We start from the raw sequence: 13,807 nt of genomic DNA on the forward strand, positions 1-13,807 counted from the left end.
GAGAAAAGTGTCGGCCGTTTAAACTTTTTCTATGGAATGAATTCACATGAAGTTACTCTGTAATCAACGCCTTAGTGTGCTATATCAAATCCAACAAATTCTTACTCATCCAGATGAGACCAAATGTTCAGATCACCTACAATCTTGATTTTAGTTGCGTTCTCTTATAAAAGGTGTTGCTCACAACCAGAGCAAAGGAGAGATGGAACGTTCTCCTCCTGAGCCCTCTGCCTGTGCGCTCCCTAAGCGCAGAGTGTTCTGATCCGAGATTAAAATGTTAATGTCATTCTGACTCCTGTAAAAGTAAACCATCTGTGAATTATAGTCATCGCTATTTTTATTAGAAAACCAGTAGGGTTTTCTTTTTTTTTTTGAAGTGACAGATCTTAAAAGATTAAACAAAATTGTCATTGATGACTTCGAAAGCTTCAATTACTGCTACAGTTTTCAGGGGTTTTTTAGAGGTGCAGGCTGTGGCAGCACAGACAACTGCTGGAATGGCGGTTGGAGCGTGGATGGCCTGAGGCTGTACTAGAGGGAAAGGGCATGGGCACCTGTAAAGCTGCTCTCCTTCTTGTTCTCCTCTTCCTCTGCCTCACTGACTGCCGCTTCCAGTCAAAGACAAAGAGGAGGGTGGCCAAGCTTGCATGTAGCGGTTGTCCTCTCTCGTGGAGGGGTAGAGGGACCTACACTCCTGGCTTCCACGGCAACCCTGGGATCCTGCAGGAGTTACACATTACTGGCCTCACCTTTTTAGGGACATCCCCCATTCGACCACCTGTCACTGTCTGGGAGACCTGGAGCAAAACTCTCTTCAGAGTGATCTTTCTAAACATCAACCTCATTATGTTACTTTCATGCTTAGAATTATTTAATAGCAGGTCATGATTTTCAGGATAATGTTCAAATTCTCCTAAAATATTTACTAGACTTTCTATCGTATGGTTCTTTTTCAATGCATTCGGTTTTATCTATTCTCAACCCATATCATATTGCTTGCTGTTACAAAATAGGAACTTGTTTTTCTCCTCTGGCTTAACATATACTATTTCATTTTTCTTCAATACCTTTCTCTGAATCATCTACTGGATAAGCTCCTATTGAACCTTTAAAACACAGATGGCTTGGTGAACTCTCAGTTCAGCATTCACTTTACAATAATGAACTCATTATAATAGCATATCTATGTCACTAATGTACCTTATTTGTATCTCTATAATACCACTGATTTCTTGGTTGTGTCATTATTTGCATACCTGTCTGAATATCCAACTTGACAGTGAGATTTTTGTTGGCTGGGATAATTTCGGAAATATATAAAGGTCATAAGTTACATGTATTAAGGTGAAGGAAATGAAAGTAAATGAAATGATAAAATGGAAAAGGCAGAATTTCAAAGAAAGGGATTTTAATGGACACTAGCTATAACATGAACTCAGATATTTAAAAAAATAATTTAATTAAATCTTAAAAAAATAAAATCTGTTTAAACCATTTGAATTCATTCATTTTATAAAAATGCATCTAATGCAGTTCAAGAAAATAGGTCTTAAGTTTCATATTTCTGGCGCCACCACATTTCTGGTCTAAGATAATTGCAAACCAACACCTAGAACTTACCTCTTCCTCTATTTCTTCACCTGCCCTTTGATACACATTGCCTCCAGTTTATTAATCTCCCAGAAACCTTCAATGATTCCATGTTGCCCATAAGCTGAAATGCATACTTTGGGGTTTAGCATTCAAAACTCTCCATAATACAATCTTTATTGATCTCTGAAGAGCTAACACTTTTTACTCCACTAAAAGGGATGCTATTTACTGTTATTTTAACTTCCCACACACTCCCTGAGAGCAGAAAACCAATGTGAAACTTCTGCAGATACCATCAAGGGCCTAGAGCATTCTATGCACAGAGTTCTTATTGATGGATGTCAGTGTTAGTGCTAGCTACTATCCCTTTATATCCATGGCTATAATCATTGGAATGTTTTGTTAATAATTACCACAGATTATTTTAATCAGAAATAGTTTATTGTAAATGTGTATCTTTTGCTGCAAAAATTATTATTACTGATGGGAAATTAATCTTTAAAAATTTTAATCTCCCTTGCTCTAAAAATCATTAGCATTATTCTAGTAAGTACTTCTCATTTAAAGACAAGATATATAATAGCCAGATGCATTGCAAGTAGTCATCTTCCTTCACTAATATTAGCATTCTGAAAAAATGCCTTGGTATCTCTTAAAGTGCCCTACTCATGTAAATCTGTTCCCAGGTTTTCAAATCGCTTCATTGATGATGACATGAACAATACACTCTTTTATGTGTTTTGATGTCTGCATTGCTCTCCCATCAGACTTGTTTTCCTTCCTGCTGCTCTGAGAGTGTCACTGTACTCCTTTAAAATACTGTTCTTTCTACTTTTACCATGCAAAGCACTTTCTGTAGTTGAATATGCTTTCTGTACTCTGAATATGCTTGAGCACATTCCTGACCTACCAGGTAATGTCTTCCAAAAAGAAACAGCTCCCCAAACTCCAACACTTCCACACAGGCTCTGTATACAGTCCTTCACTCATTCTTGCTTCTATTTCATTTTCACATAGCTCCCAGGTACATTGTATCTTATATCATTCCTGATTTTCCTTATCTCACATTTATTCATCCATCTATCCTACCATGTGTCTGTCTTATCCATCTATTTACTCATCAGTCATTCATCCATTCATCTACCCACCCACCTACCCGTCTGTCCATCCATCCATACATCCATCTATCCACCCATCCATCCATCCATTCATAAAGCAAACATTTGCCAAAGGCCTTCCTAATTCTAGGCACTGTGCCAGGCTCTAGGACCACAGGGATGAATATACTGTGGTCTACCCTTTCAAGAAGCTTGGTAGAACAAACATTTAACTAAAATTCATCTTCTCCAGGCTGAAGTCACATATTTTCCCCATTTGCTTTTTTGATTTAAGTTTCTAAGGATGATCATTATTTTGCATGTGTATATTTTACTATTAATATTTTAATATTTTACATTTTCATGGTAGTTTTAAAAAACTACTAAATAGAAATATTCTAATGTTCAGCCTGGCTCTGAATGTACTTTTAGACATCTTTAAATGGTACATTTATACTAAAATACAAGTTCTCTTTGTTATAAATAGACTATTCTTGAAGTTTAACTTCAACACAGAAAAGATAATTACAGCCACACACATCTAATAGAGTACTGTATCTTCTGGTATTTGAAGAAGGTGGTTTGGCTCAAATTACATATAATTGCAGGTTAAGAAAAATTAATTACTCTCACCTAGAACGGTATGACCCGTACAGCAAGCAGTGATGAATAAAAACTACTATTTTGAGCTTACTAGTGAATTACTCACTGTGTGATCCTACATGTTATTTCATTATGGAAATCGTATCGATATACTAAAGAAGCAAATCTCTTCCTCTCAAAGTGACACATTGTGAAAAGCAAACCAAAGCTAAACCCAAACAAGGCTGATTGGCCTCAAAATCATAGAGGAAAGTGCATTGCATAAGTTAATGTATTCATTTAAGGAGTACCTTTAGTCTTTCTTCTTTATAAAATAGCCTCAATAATGTCAATACTAATTACCTGCCCCATGGAATGTGTATGTTATAAATGATTAACAGCAACATAAACACTATCACAGCTCAGTGTACCCACTGGGGCGTGTACAGACACATAGGCAGACGGCCCTTCCATCACCAGCATCTGCCAGCTTACTGCCAGTGATGTATTTTGATGTTTGCTCTACTTCTAAAAACAGGAGTACTCATGGCACCTCATCCTGGGTATCTGATCTTATATTGTTCATGATATTAAAAATACTTACATAGCTTTCCTAATTTTCCAAATATTTGTTCTGTGGTGTGTTCACGTTTGCTTTGAGACTGACTGACACTTATTTTTGTGAACAATCTTCTGCTTTCAACTTCTGAAGGTCTTCTCCATCTTTTAGAGCTCCCCACATATTTTGTGCAGCAAATTCACACTTGTTAATAAGGGCTTGAGCATATTCCTGACCTAAACTAACATGTTGGTTTTAAAGGGGATTCCACTCTTCAAGTCAATACAACCTAATGGGCCCATTGACTGAAGGCCGCCACGAGGTTCTCTCCTGTCCATTCACTGGTTAGCTACCCTCTTTGTTGGGTCTCCCAGGGCTCTGTCTTGCGTGAGCTACTACATCAGTTTGCTAACTGGTTTCCCAACTGTATCCTTGCTCTTCAACAATACATTTTGTCATTTTTAAAGCATAAATCAGATCATGTTCCACCTCCTCTAGAGAGTATCGACAGCTTCACATTGAACTTAAAATAGAATATTCAGCTTTGACTTACACAACATCCCACTGGCTCTGGCCCCCGCTTGCCTCTGAGTACCCATTCCCAGTGTGGTGATTCTGCCCCCAGAGGGAGAAGCTGGTTCCTGATCTGCAAAAACACCCTTAGCTGTTTCAAGGTTTGTGGCATGTACTAGGTGCTTAATTAAGGCTTGGTGATGACTAAATAAATCAGGAATTGGGGAAAATTAGATTGATATACAAGAAATGGAAATGGGTTAGGCATAGGCATAACCACCATTTTTTCAGACGTTTTTAAGAGACACATATTGTCAAGGAGGATTGATCATTGAAGGGCCACAACCATTGTAATAGCTAAGATACCTTTTGCCCCCAAGAACTAAATTCCTTAGTGATTCTCTCATCAATTTTTCTCCTTAGTGGAGCAATAATGAAATGATAAAGGTTAAGAAACACTGCGCTACAGCATCTCATCTCCCCTTCTCACCCAGTTCTCGGGGCTCCAGCCATCCTGCTCCCATCCGTTCCCAGAGGCTGCCTTCCTCTCAGGGTCTTGGCACACACTTCTCCCCTAGACCCCAGCTCCCTGCCCCATCACGTGACTGGCTCCTTCTCGTCCTTCAGATCTCAGCCTATACGTTTGTCTTGGAGATGCTCTTCATGACCACCGCCTTATCTAAGCTAGTGTCCCTCCCAGGGTGGATCCTACCCTGTACTTATTAGTTGACTGTTGCTTCCTCCCCCTAGACTGTAAGCCCTGTGGAAGAGGGATGTATCATTCATTCCTAATAGCGCATCACAATTGCCTTGTGTAACTTCGGGGACATAAAGGTGCTCAATAAATGCTTGTTGACTCGATCAATCAATCCACCTGGAGTTACAGGACATTAGGCTGATTTCTAAGACATGAAAGTCAGATTAGGAACAGGCAGAACCAGTTTTCACTGAGCAATTGTTAAGTGCCAGATGTTATACTAAGCCTTCTGCATAATGACACTGAGAGGAAAAATACAAAATTACTTTAAAGGAGAAACTGTCACACATGTGAGCAAGGCTTGACTGTGGATACTTTCATTTCTAAAGAGAAAATGTGACAATAAGTAGAAGATTTGTTCATTCATTCATCCAACAAATACTGGTTGAGTGTCTACTCTGTGCCAGACCCTGTAGGGATATAATAGTGAAACACACACACACACACACACGTGTGTGTGAAAACATATAAGAAAAAAAGGGATATAATATTTGTCCTCAGTGAAGTTCAGAGTGAAAAGGGAGTGAGACACATTGACCAAGAATCAAACCTCTGTAATGTTATTTTTAAAAATTGGGTGAATACACACCAGACATTTGGAGTAGTTCTCTCTAGGGGGTTCAATTATGGATGATCTCCATTTTCTTCTTTAATTTTCTCTATTTTTCAGGTTTCTTATCAAGAATGAATACTACTTTTATAACAAAAATGTGTTCGTATACATGTGTATGTGTATGTAAGTGATTAGTACAAGAGAGAAAAGGAAATGAATATATGTGCACGTATATAGTAATTCCCAGTTATAATGCACATAGTACCAAGAGATACTCTTAGATCCTTAATTTTTATTTTTTTCAACATTAATAATTCCAGAGAAAAAGAAAGAATATAAGAGAAAGAAGAATGTTATAGGCTATTTTCTAGGTTGTACTTACTGTTGATTTATGAAGTGCTCCTTGAGTAATAAAACAAAGGTTATAAACCATTCATTTATTGTACTAATAAGAACCCACGGCCCTCATACAATTGTCTTGTCTTAGAAGATGTAAAAAAAAGTGGAGGGTGCTTAAAACTTTAACAGTTTCTCGCTCTTACTTTTATTATCTTTTCTCTTCTGTACTATTTTAGATTAATGAAATAATAAATCCTTCATCCAGCTGATTTTATTGAATGTTATGGTAAAAATGTTAATCTTGCAATTCTCAGCACCGTAAGAGTGAATCCTTCGAAGACCACATATTTTACAAAGACACACAACGAAATCTAGGCCATTCTTTGAAAATTATGTTAGAAGATGATGATGAAGAAAATAATTATTATAAATTTTTTTGTTGGTGATAAACACAAATAGGAAAAGTATATTCCATTAAAATTTGGGGTTTGTCTTTTGTGAGTCTCACGCACTCACACACACACGCACACGCACACACACACACACAGGAGAGTAAGTATCATATCATGTAGATAGTTGAGATGAAGTTGAAGTTCTAATTTCATTTCTTGCTTCCTGTCTGTATAATCTTGAATAAATCACCCAAATCTTCCTATGTTTGACTCCTCATCCTTAAAATGTTAGAGGGGATATAAAATCTCTCTGAGGTTATAATTTGAATTTCTCCCTTCTCCTATTTCCAGTAACAGATATCATGAGCCCCTGCTTCAAAGGGTCCTCACAGGATGCCCTTCTTTGCCTGTGCACAAAGTTCCTCTCACCCCACAGTTCTAGAAGCCTGTTTGAAACGACAGTGCACCTGTCGCTGTGGAAGCTTCCTAACTGGAGGCCAGCCGCTCCCCAGCGCTGACTCTCCTGGGCTCTCAGAGTCTGTGTTCCGACGCGGCACCCCTGGCATCGCAGGAACTGACTCCGACAGATTTGTTTCTCCATTCGTCATCCCTCCAGATGGCTTTAAAATGAATATAGCATTCAAATAACTACACAGAAGAAATCATCCTATAACCAGTTGATTCATATAAAATGTGTGAAAATCAGATTATACCATTTATTTTTCCACTTAGAATTAGTTTCAAAAGTTTTCACTTTACATAAATGACATAACATGGCAAAGCACGCCTGTTCCACACGGGCCTCAGTGCCTGCCAGCCACTTCTGTGGCTTTGGGAATTTGGGGCAGAAAGTGATTGATTAAATGCTCATTGTTCAGGGCCGGCCCTGTGGCTGAGTGGTTAAGTTCGCGCGCTCCGCTGCGGCGGCCCAGGGTTTCACTGGTTCAGATCCTGGGTGCAGACATGGCACTGCTCGTCAGGCCACCTTGAGGTGGCATCCCACATACCAAAGCTGGAAGGACCCACAACTAAGATATACAACTATGCATTGGCGGGGGTTAAGGGAGAAAAAGCAGGAAAAAAAAGGAAGATTGGCAACAGCTGTTAGCTCAGGTGCCAATCTTTAAAAAAAAAAAATGCTCATTGTTCTGGAGGGATTATTTTCAAAGCTACTTTAAAGTAGGACTGAACTAAAAATGCATATATTTAGATGAATAAAATACCTGAATAATTAAAAAACAAATATCAGAAGGTCAATAACTAGTGGCTTAATTAACTTATTTCCAAACTATAAGTTAATTCAAGCTATGAGGATTTTTTTCCATAAACGAAGTAATTCACAGACTCTTCGTTTCATAAAGAAAAATATATCTAGTGAGACAGAAAACAGTACTGGGAGTTAGTCACGTACAGTCTACTCAAATCACTTCAAGAACCTTCCATTCCTCTTTGAACAACTTACTTAAATTCTGCCTTGAAGTAAGGACAAAGCCCTGACTAGTCCACCATCTTCTTAAAATACGTCATTTCATAAACATAAACGAGAAGCCACCGCCAAGTAGGACTCCTTTCCTGACACCAATCATCGTGATTTTTCTTCACTTTTCTTCAACCCCAAATTACCTTTTGTTAAAGCAGTGATGTTGAGTATGTTAAGGGACTAGCAACATGAGTGAGTTTGCCAGAACTTGTGGTTACCAGTTCAAATCATGTGAAAGAAGTCTGCAGATTCCTTCAAGAAGTAAAGGCTAGTGGTATAAAATGCACAATAGGTTAATTATTATTTGAAAGAAAAATGTTTTCAAGAAAAACAGCTAGTGTGACTCACAGTTTTTTCACAAATGCTTAAAATAATTAATTTGACCCTATGTAATATTCTACTTAAATTGTATTTATGTAGCAGTTACAAATTCCAAAAATCACTTTTAATTACAGAAGTAATGCATGAATATCTGTACCTTCTAAACATAGATACAAGCTAAAATTCCATTTGACTATCATCTCAAAACAACTAACTAGATGCTACCACTGTTAGGTTTTTGTTGTGACTTAGTCCAGATTTTAAAGATTCTTAAATGTCTATGTACCCATACAAAATATATAGCATGGCTTGGTAGTTTCCTACTGACAAAGACTCTTTTATTGGCCCAGCATACATGCACGGAGTGTCCACTGTGCATCTTTCTCTGTCCTCAACGCAAATCCCTTCTGATGGAGCTTACATGCTAGTGGGGGAGAGAATCAACAACTCTGTAGAAGATGTGCAGTCTAAGGAATAAGAATGAACCAGCGAGGAGGAGCAAATTGTGGGGGGCAGGGGGAGGGTGGAAATGGAAAATAAGGTGCAAAAGCGTGCTAAGCAAAAGCATGCTCATCCCAGTTCCCCTCCTTCGCTTGGCAAAAGATGTGTCCTTCAGTCGAGTGAGTGCAACCTAACGTCCACCAAAGATACTTTGAGCTAGTCTCCAGGAGCAAGCTTTAGTCCCACGATTTCAGACTATTTATTCTCTGAGCAGGAGGGTGTTGGTTAATTATGTCTTCAACTCTCCTCGCTGTTGTATGTATGCACTCACTGCAAGGAACTGATGTCTTTTTATTTGAATGTGTTTTAAAGCGGTAGGTAGAATAACAAAAGAATACGAAAATCATGGGCAGAATGGACTGACTTTATGTATTCAGAGAGAGGAGCCATCCATCATCACAAAGGAAATACCAGTGTGAGCAATATGATAATAAATACCAATATGAGCAAAGCCTGGCATACTGCAAACTGGGTGCATTTACCAAAATAGCTTAGTAAGACTGTTCTCAAACTGCCTTTGCTCAAGTAGTGAATGTGAAGCGAGTATTACCCTGACTCGCATCTCAACCAGCACCACCCATGAATTGTCTCCACCCCAGGAATCCTGTCTAGGTGGCCTGAGCGGCCTCTGGCTCTCAGCAAGCAATCAGAGCCAGGATGGATATTCAACACTATGTAAAGTCAAACACTTCTTCACTAGATTCCAGTTCTTCTTCTCCGTCTTCTCTCCCTTTTCCTTCTCTCCCCTTTCTCCTCTCCTTCTCCCTTTCTTTCAGAGGTGCAGTTCAGAAATACAGTCCAAAAGTCCTGTTCTATTTAAGGGTCAGTTGGCTGACAGTTTGGGAAAGAAAGATTCTGATCGGAATCGGCCGGCAACGGGAAGCAGTCGGCTTGTTTCTCCTTCATCTACTGGGTAAATTATAAACATAAAAAACACACTAACTACAAGAAGCAATCTGCCCTGACCAATAAAGGTACATATAAGTGCCTTTGATCAAAGGGCACACTGCAGTGCATAGTCTGTGCCTTTCAAGTTCTGTAATCTGAATAAAAGGACTTTAGATAGTTACATTAAAAGATATAGATCGAGTTAAATGCAGTGGAAAGAACACGGCATTGCAAGAGCTAGATACTGGTCTCAGCAAAGTGGCCTTCGCACTGAAACTGAATATTAACTACATCTAATATTTGGATCAGTATGTTGATCTCCAAGACTCTATTTCCTCTTATCTAAAATGAGGTCATTAAGGCTAACCCTGCCTACTTTCCTTTTTCTGCATAGAGTTGTTATTAGGCTTAAATCAAATAAAGCCAAAAAACTCTGAATATTTGTAACACATTCTGTTGATGAGAGAAATCATTATTTATCAAGTAATAAAAGTTCCAGTGCCTCGCATACGCACTCCAAGCCCACGACTACAGAAAGAATGAGTTGCTCGCGTGGATTGGTAAACATACACAAAAGCACTGAACATCAGATGTCTTTCTCCCCATCTGAAATAGGGAATGCTGGTGTTCCCCATCACTTACGGAATTGCTGGAATGTACAAAAGTATGGCAACTATGGAGTTAGAATACCATACTGACGAGTCAAAGGCTTTCTTACACAGGGTCTGATTAATGTTGAGAGAGGAAGAAATCTCACAAGATCTCTGAGACTCATCAGAGTGACAATAAAAAGAATGTATTTTTAGTTAAGAGAATTGAATTTCTAGCTAACACTCGATGTAGTTTCACACAGCAAAAGATGACTCCAATCCTTCTGTCTTTTAGCATTGCTTTAAAAAATATGGAAAAGAATAACGATTAATTCAGGCTCACCATTCAAAGCCAAAGGATAAACACTGACTGCTTAAGAGAAACATACATTGTAACTCTTAGCAATTTGGGAATCACGCTACAGACACAATAACCATCCAGTAGGTCCTTATAGTTGCTTCAATCAAACAGCTCCTATTTACTCCTTGTCCTGATTAACCACCCAGAATACGGTAATGGCAAGTCTTCCTGTAACTATCAACACATTTCAAACAAATGTGGTGCCTCTGAAACTGAGGAGTCTGAATTTCTAGGACAGGAATAAATGATTTTTTCAAAAAATTCTTTTTCTGTCTGACTAGCAAAAAAAGTGAAAGATGAATAAGCCTTATTTCTGTGAAGTCGATGATTTCTCTTACAGTATAAAGTATATGAAAGGTTACATCTTGAAGAAGCTGAACACAGCAGTCTTTCCCAACTACTTGATATGGAACCCCCAAGCAAACATGCTCAGCGAATGAATGAATTTCTTTTTTTTTTTATGGTCCTGTATTCTCAGTCTCCTTTGGGGAGTTAAAACATAAGGGAAAATGGACTTAATGCAATGAAATGGTAGCCCTTTCCCATCTTTTATTTTAATGCACTTTTTTCAAACTCTCAATGTGTGTTTCAATTTAATGCCATCTTCAGATGCAATTTCAAGTATCCTAGCACTTGCAGAAATGGGAAAGGAATGACGGCCAGGGGGCACAAGTTTGTCTCCCAGCCACCTCCCATGTCCGACCCCATACTCTACCCAGGTGAGTCAGTGGACTGACCGCTGGTCAGCAATTGTGGTTACTGCCAGGCACTTTCTTAGGGGAAGAATTATTCCAGATTTTCTCACTTTTTTCCTACAACTCAAGTTTCTTCCTCAACATTAATAAAGAAATTACTCTTACCTGTGAATATTCTTTAAAGAAAAAAATACAATGAGAAAATCTTAGTGTTATGTACTCATGAACCAGTACTATCGAAATACTTACTTAAAATTTCCTAAAAGTTTCATTGCTTACTAAAAAGCAATGATTCATTTGAAATGACTTCGGTTAGCTCCTAGCTTGAGTAACAATTCTATATGTGAAACCACATCTTATGTCACTGACCGAGAGTGGTCAGCTGACGTCATTCTGCTAGTAATTCCTCCTTCTTCCTTCTTTTTTTATCCACTCTTTCAGCACGGATGTGCATCCATGACTACTACAGACTGTGTGAGCTTCCTCCTTCAGACTCTAACTTAAAGTTCAACTCCATTATTAGTTAAAAAAAAAAACAGAAAAAAGATAATAAAGAAAGAGATGGGTGGCACAGACAATTAAATCATTACTCATCAAGGCTGAAATTCTAGGTTCTTAGTTCTCTGTCGAAAAGGATGAGTGTGCTAGTGTCAATCCAGCGTTCTCCATCTTTTTCATCTTGATCAGGCCACTTTTAGGCATATTCAGCAGTTCTGAACCTTCTGTTAAAGTCGTTTCTGAAGGGAGGCCCTTGTCTTTGGCCTCTTCAATTGTCATACATTTTCACTTATAGATGTTCTTCTATCATTTTTAAAATGAGATTTATGTCTGCTTTCCAGCACTTGGTACATCTTGCCAGAACTATCAGCCACCGTGCTCTTTGCCACCTTTGGGTTGTTTTATAGGTAGAAACTTCTGATAATCCCTGGTGTTGTGGACTTTAATTATTTCTCATTATTGCTCCAATATTACCTTCTCAATCCTTTTAGGTTTCAAATCTCCTCTTCCTAACGCTAGTCCCAGGGGGCATTCTGATGTTGTTTAAGATATTAAACAAAATCCACAGCTGTGCCCTACTGTTTCTGGGGAGCATTTATTTCCCTTGTTATTTGTCTCTTGTTACTTCCTCCTTCTGGAAGTCCAGCTACCTCTCCCGTAGCTCCTGGACTCTGCCAGCCAAGAGGATCACAGAAAAGAACTCAACATTTTCCGTTATGAACCTTCTGCCATTGAGTGAATTTAAAGGACAGTGATATTTTCAGTGTGTGTTAAGGGAGAGGCAGAAGAGGAACAGAAAAAGGATCCTAAACAAGGCTTGGCGGGCCTGGGGAGTCCTGGTCTAGGAACGCTTGTGAGATCCAGCTGGGAGCCAAGAGATCGACGCTCAGTCCTCATATTTTAGCTTCTCTGACTTCTGCTACCTTTTAGAGACTTCAAAAAGCTTCAGTGACAAAGTCAAATCTGAGATATGGACAAACCGAACGCCCCTCCTGGAACTTCTCGTCAGCACCGTGAAAGGGGCCTTGGCCTCCCTGCCGCGTTAGCCGCATGCTGCCAACACCAGTAAATCAGAAAGCCTGAGGTGTCTCCAGGGACCACACTTAGTGTTCCGCCTTGCCAAACACGTCAAAGCAATCTGTTTTTGCCAGGGAGACTTTGGTGGTTCCCCACAATGACTCAGCTACTTACTCAAAATCCTAACCTGGTCTGTGCACAGCCTGTGGGCCACTAACCTGCCAGCCTTGTAATTTACACTGCTGCAGAACACGGCGACATTTCTCCTCAGCAGACAGCTTCTTCTTCTCGCCTGGGAGTGTACTGGCCAATGGCTTATACCTGTGAAGAGTGGCAGGGACATGAAAGCCATGACTGAATTCGTCAAGCAAATGATTACATTCAAAGGGCTTGTCTGCGTTACTGTTTCTTAAATTTTCCCCAGTCTTACTTTATCCCGTGAGTTCCCAAATCTCCATCCGCTGTGCATTTAACATTGTGCAATGTGAAACAACCATTAGCTTTTACAGGGAAAATGATTTTTTAAATGAGTCAAATATATTTTTAAATCCTTTCATGTATATTTAACACTGTTATGCAGTGATGCAAACCACTTGTCAAAAGAAACTTTAAAGAGGAAGAAAATTAATCTATTAGTTTTCATTTAAATATTTAGAATGCACTTAAAAATATGCCTTCTAAGAAATTCCAGCATTCTTTATTACCATTTGAGAGTGAATCTAGATGTAGTTAGAATCTATAATAAAGGAATATCAAAACATCCAGGTTTTATTGAAGTGAGAGGTGGAGTAGAGCAGCTTCCTCTTCATCTATTACATATTGAGTATTTTAAATCTTCTAGAAGGACGTTTGGTTTTTTTGGAAATTTCTCTGAATAATTAACTTCCATTCCCTAGCTGAAATTCATGGCAAAATAATGGTTTCCTATGGATTTAAAAAAAATGCCTTTCAAACTTCTATCACTCATTTTTAAAAAATCTATGTAAAATTTTCCTTTGCACTTGTGATGTTTAACCCGACATATAAGCAAAACTGCATTAGAAGAAGAAGCAGGAGGAGGAGGAAGAAAGG

At 38.7% G+C, this 13,807-nt stretch overlaps 1 protein-coding gene across 1 annotated transcript in view; it reads right to left on the reverse strand.

The window, feature by feature from the left end:
- Nucleotides 1-13,807, reverse strand: part of MYO16 (myosin XVI) — a 450,985-nt gene that overhangs the window by 94,033 nt on the left and 343,145 nt on the right. Inside the window, exon 27 of the mRNA XM_046664745.1 lies at nt 12,955-13,057. Coding sequence (XP_046520701.1) covers nt 12,955-13,057 — 103 coding nt within the window. The remainder of the gene's footprint in view (nt 1-12,954; nt 13,058-13,807) is intronic.

The sequence above is a fragment of the Equus quagga genome, chromosome 6, assembly GCF_021613505.1.
Source record: "Equus quagga isolate Etosha38 chromosome 6, UCLA_HA_Equagga_1.0, whole genome shotgun sequence".
NCBI lineage: Eukaryota > Metazoa > Chordata > Mammalia > Perissodactyla > Equidae > Equus > Equus quagga.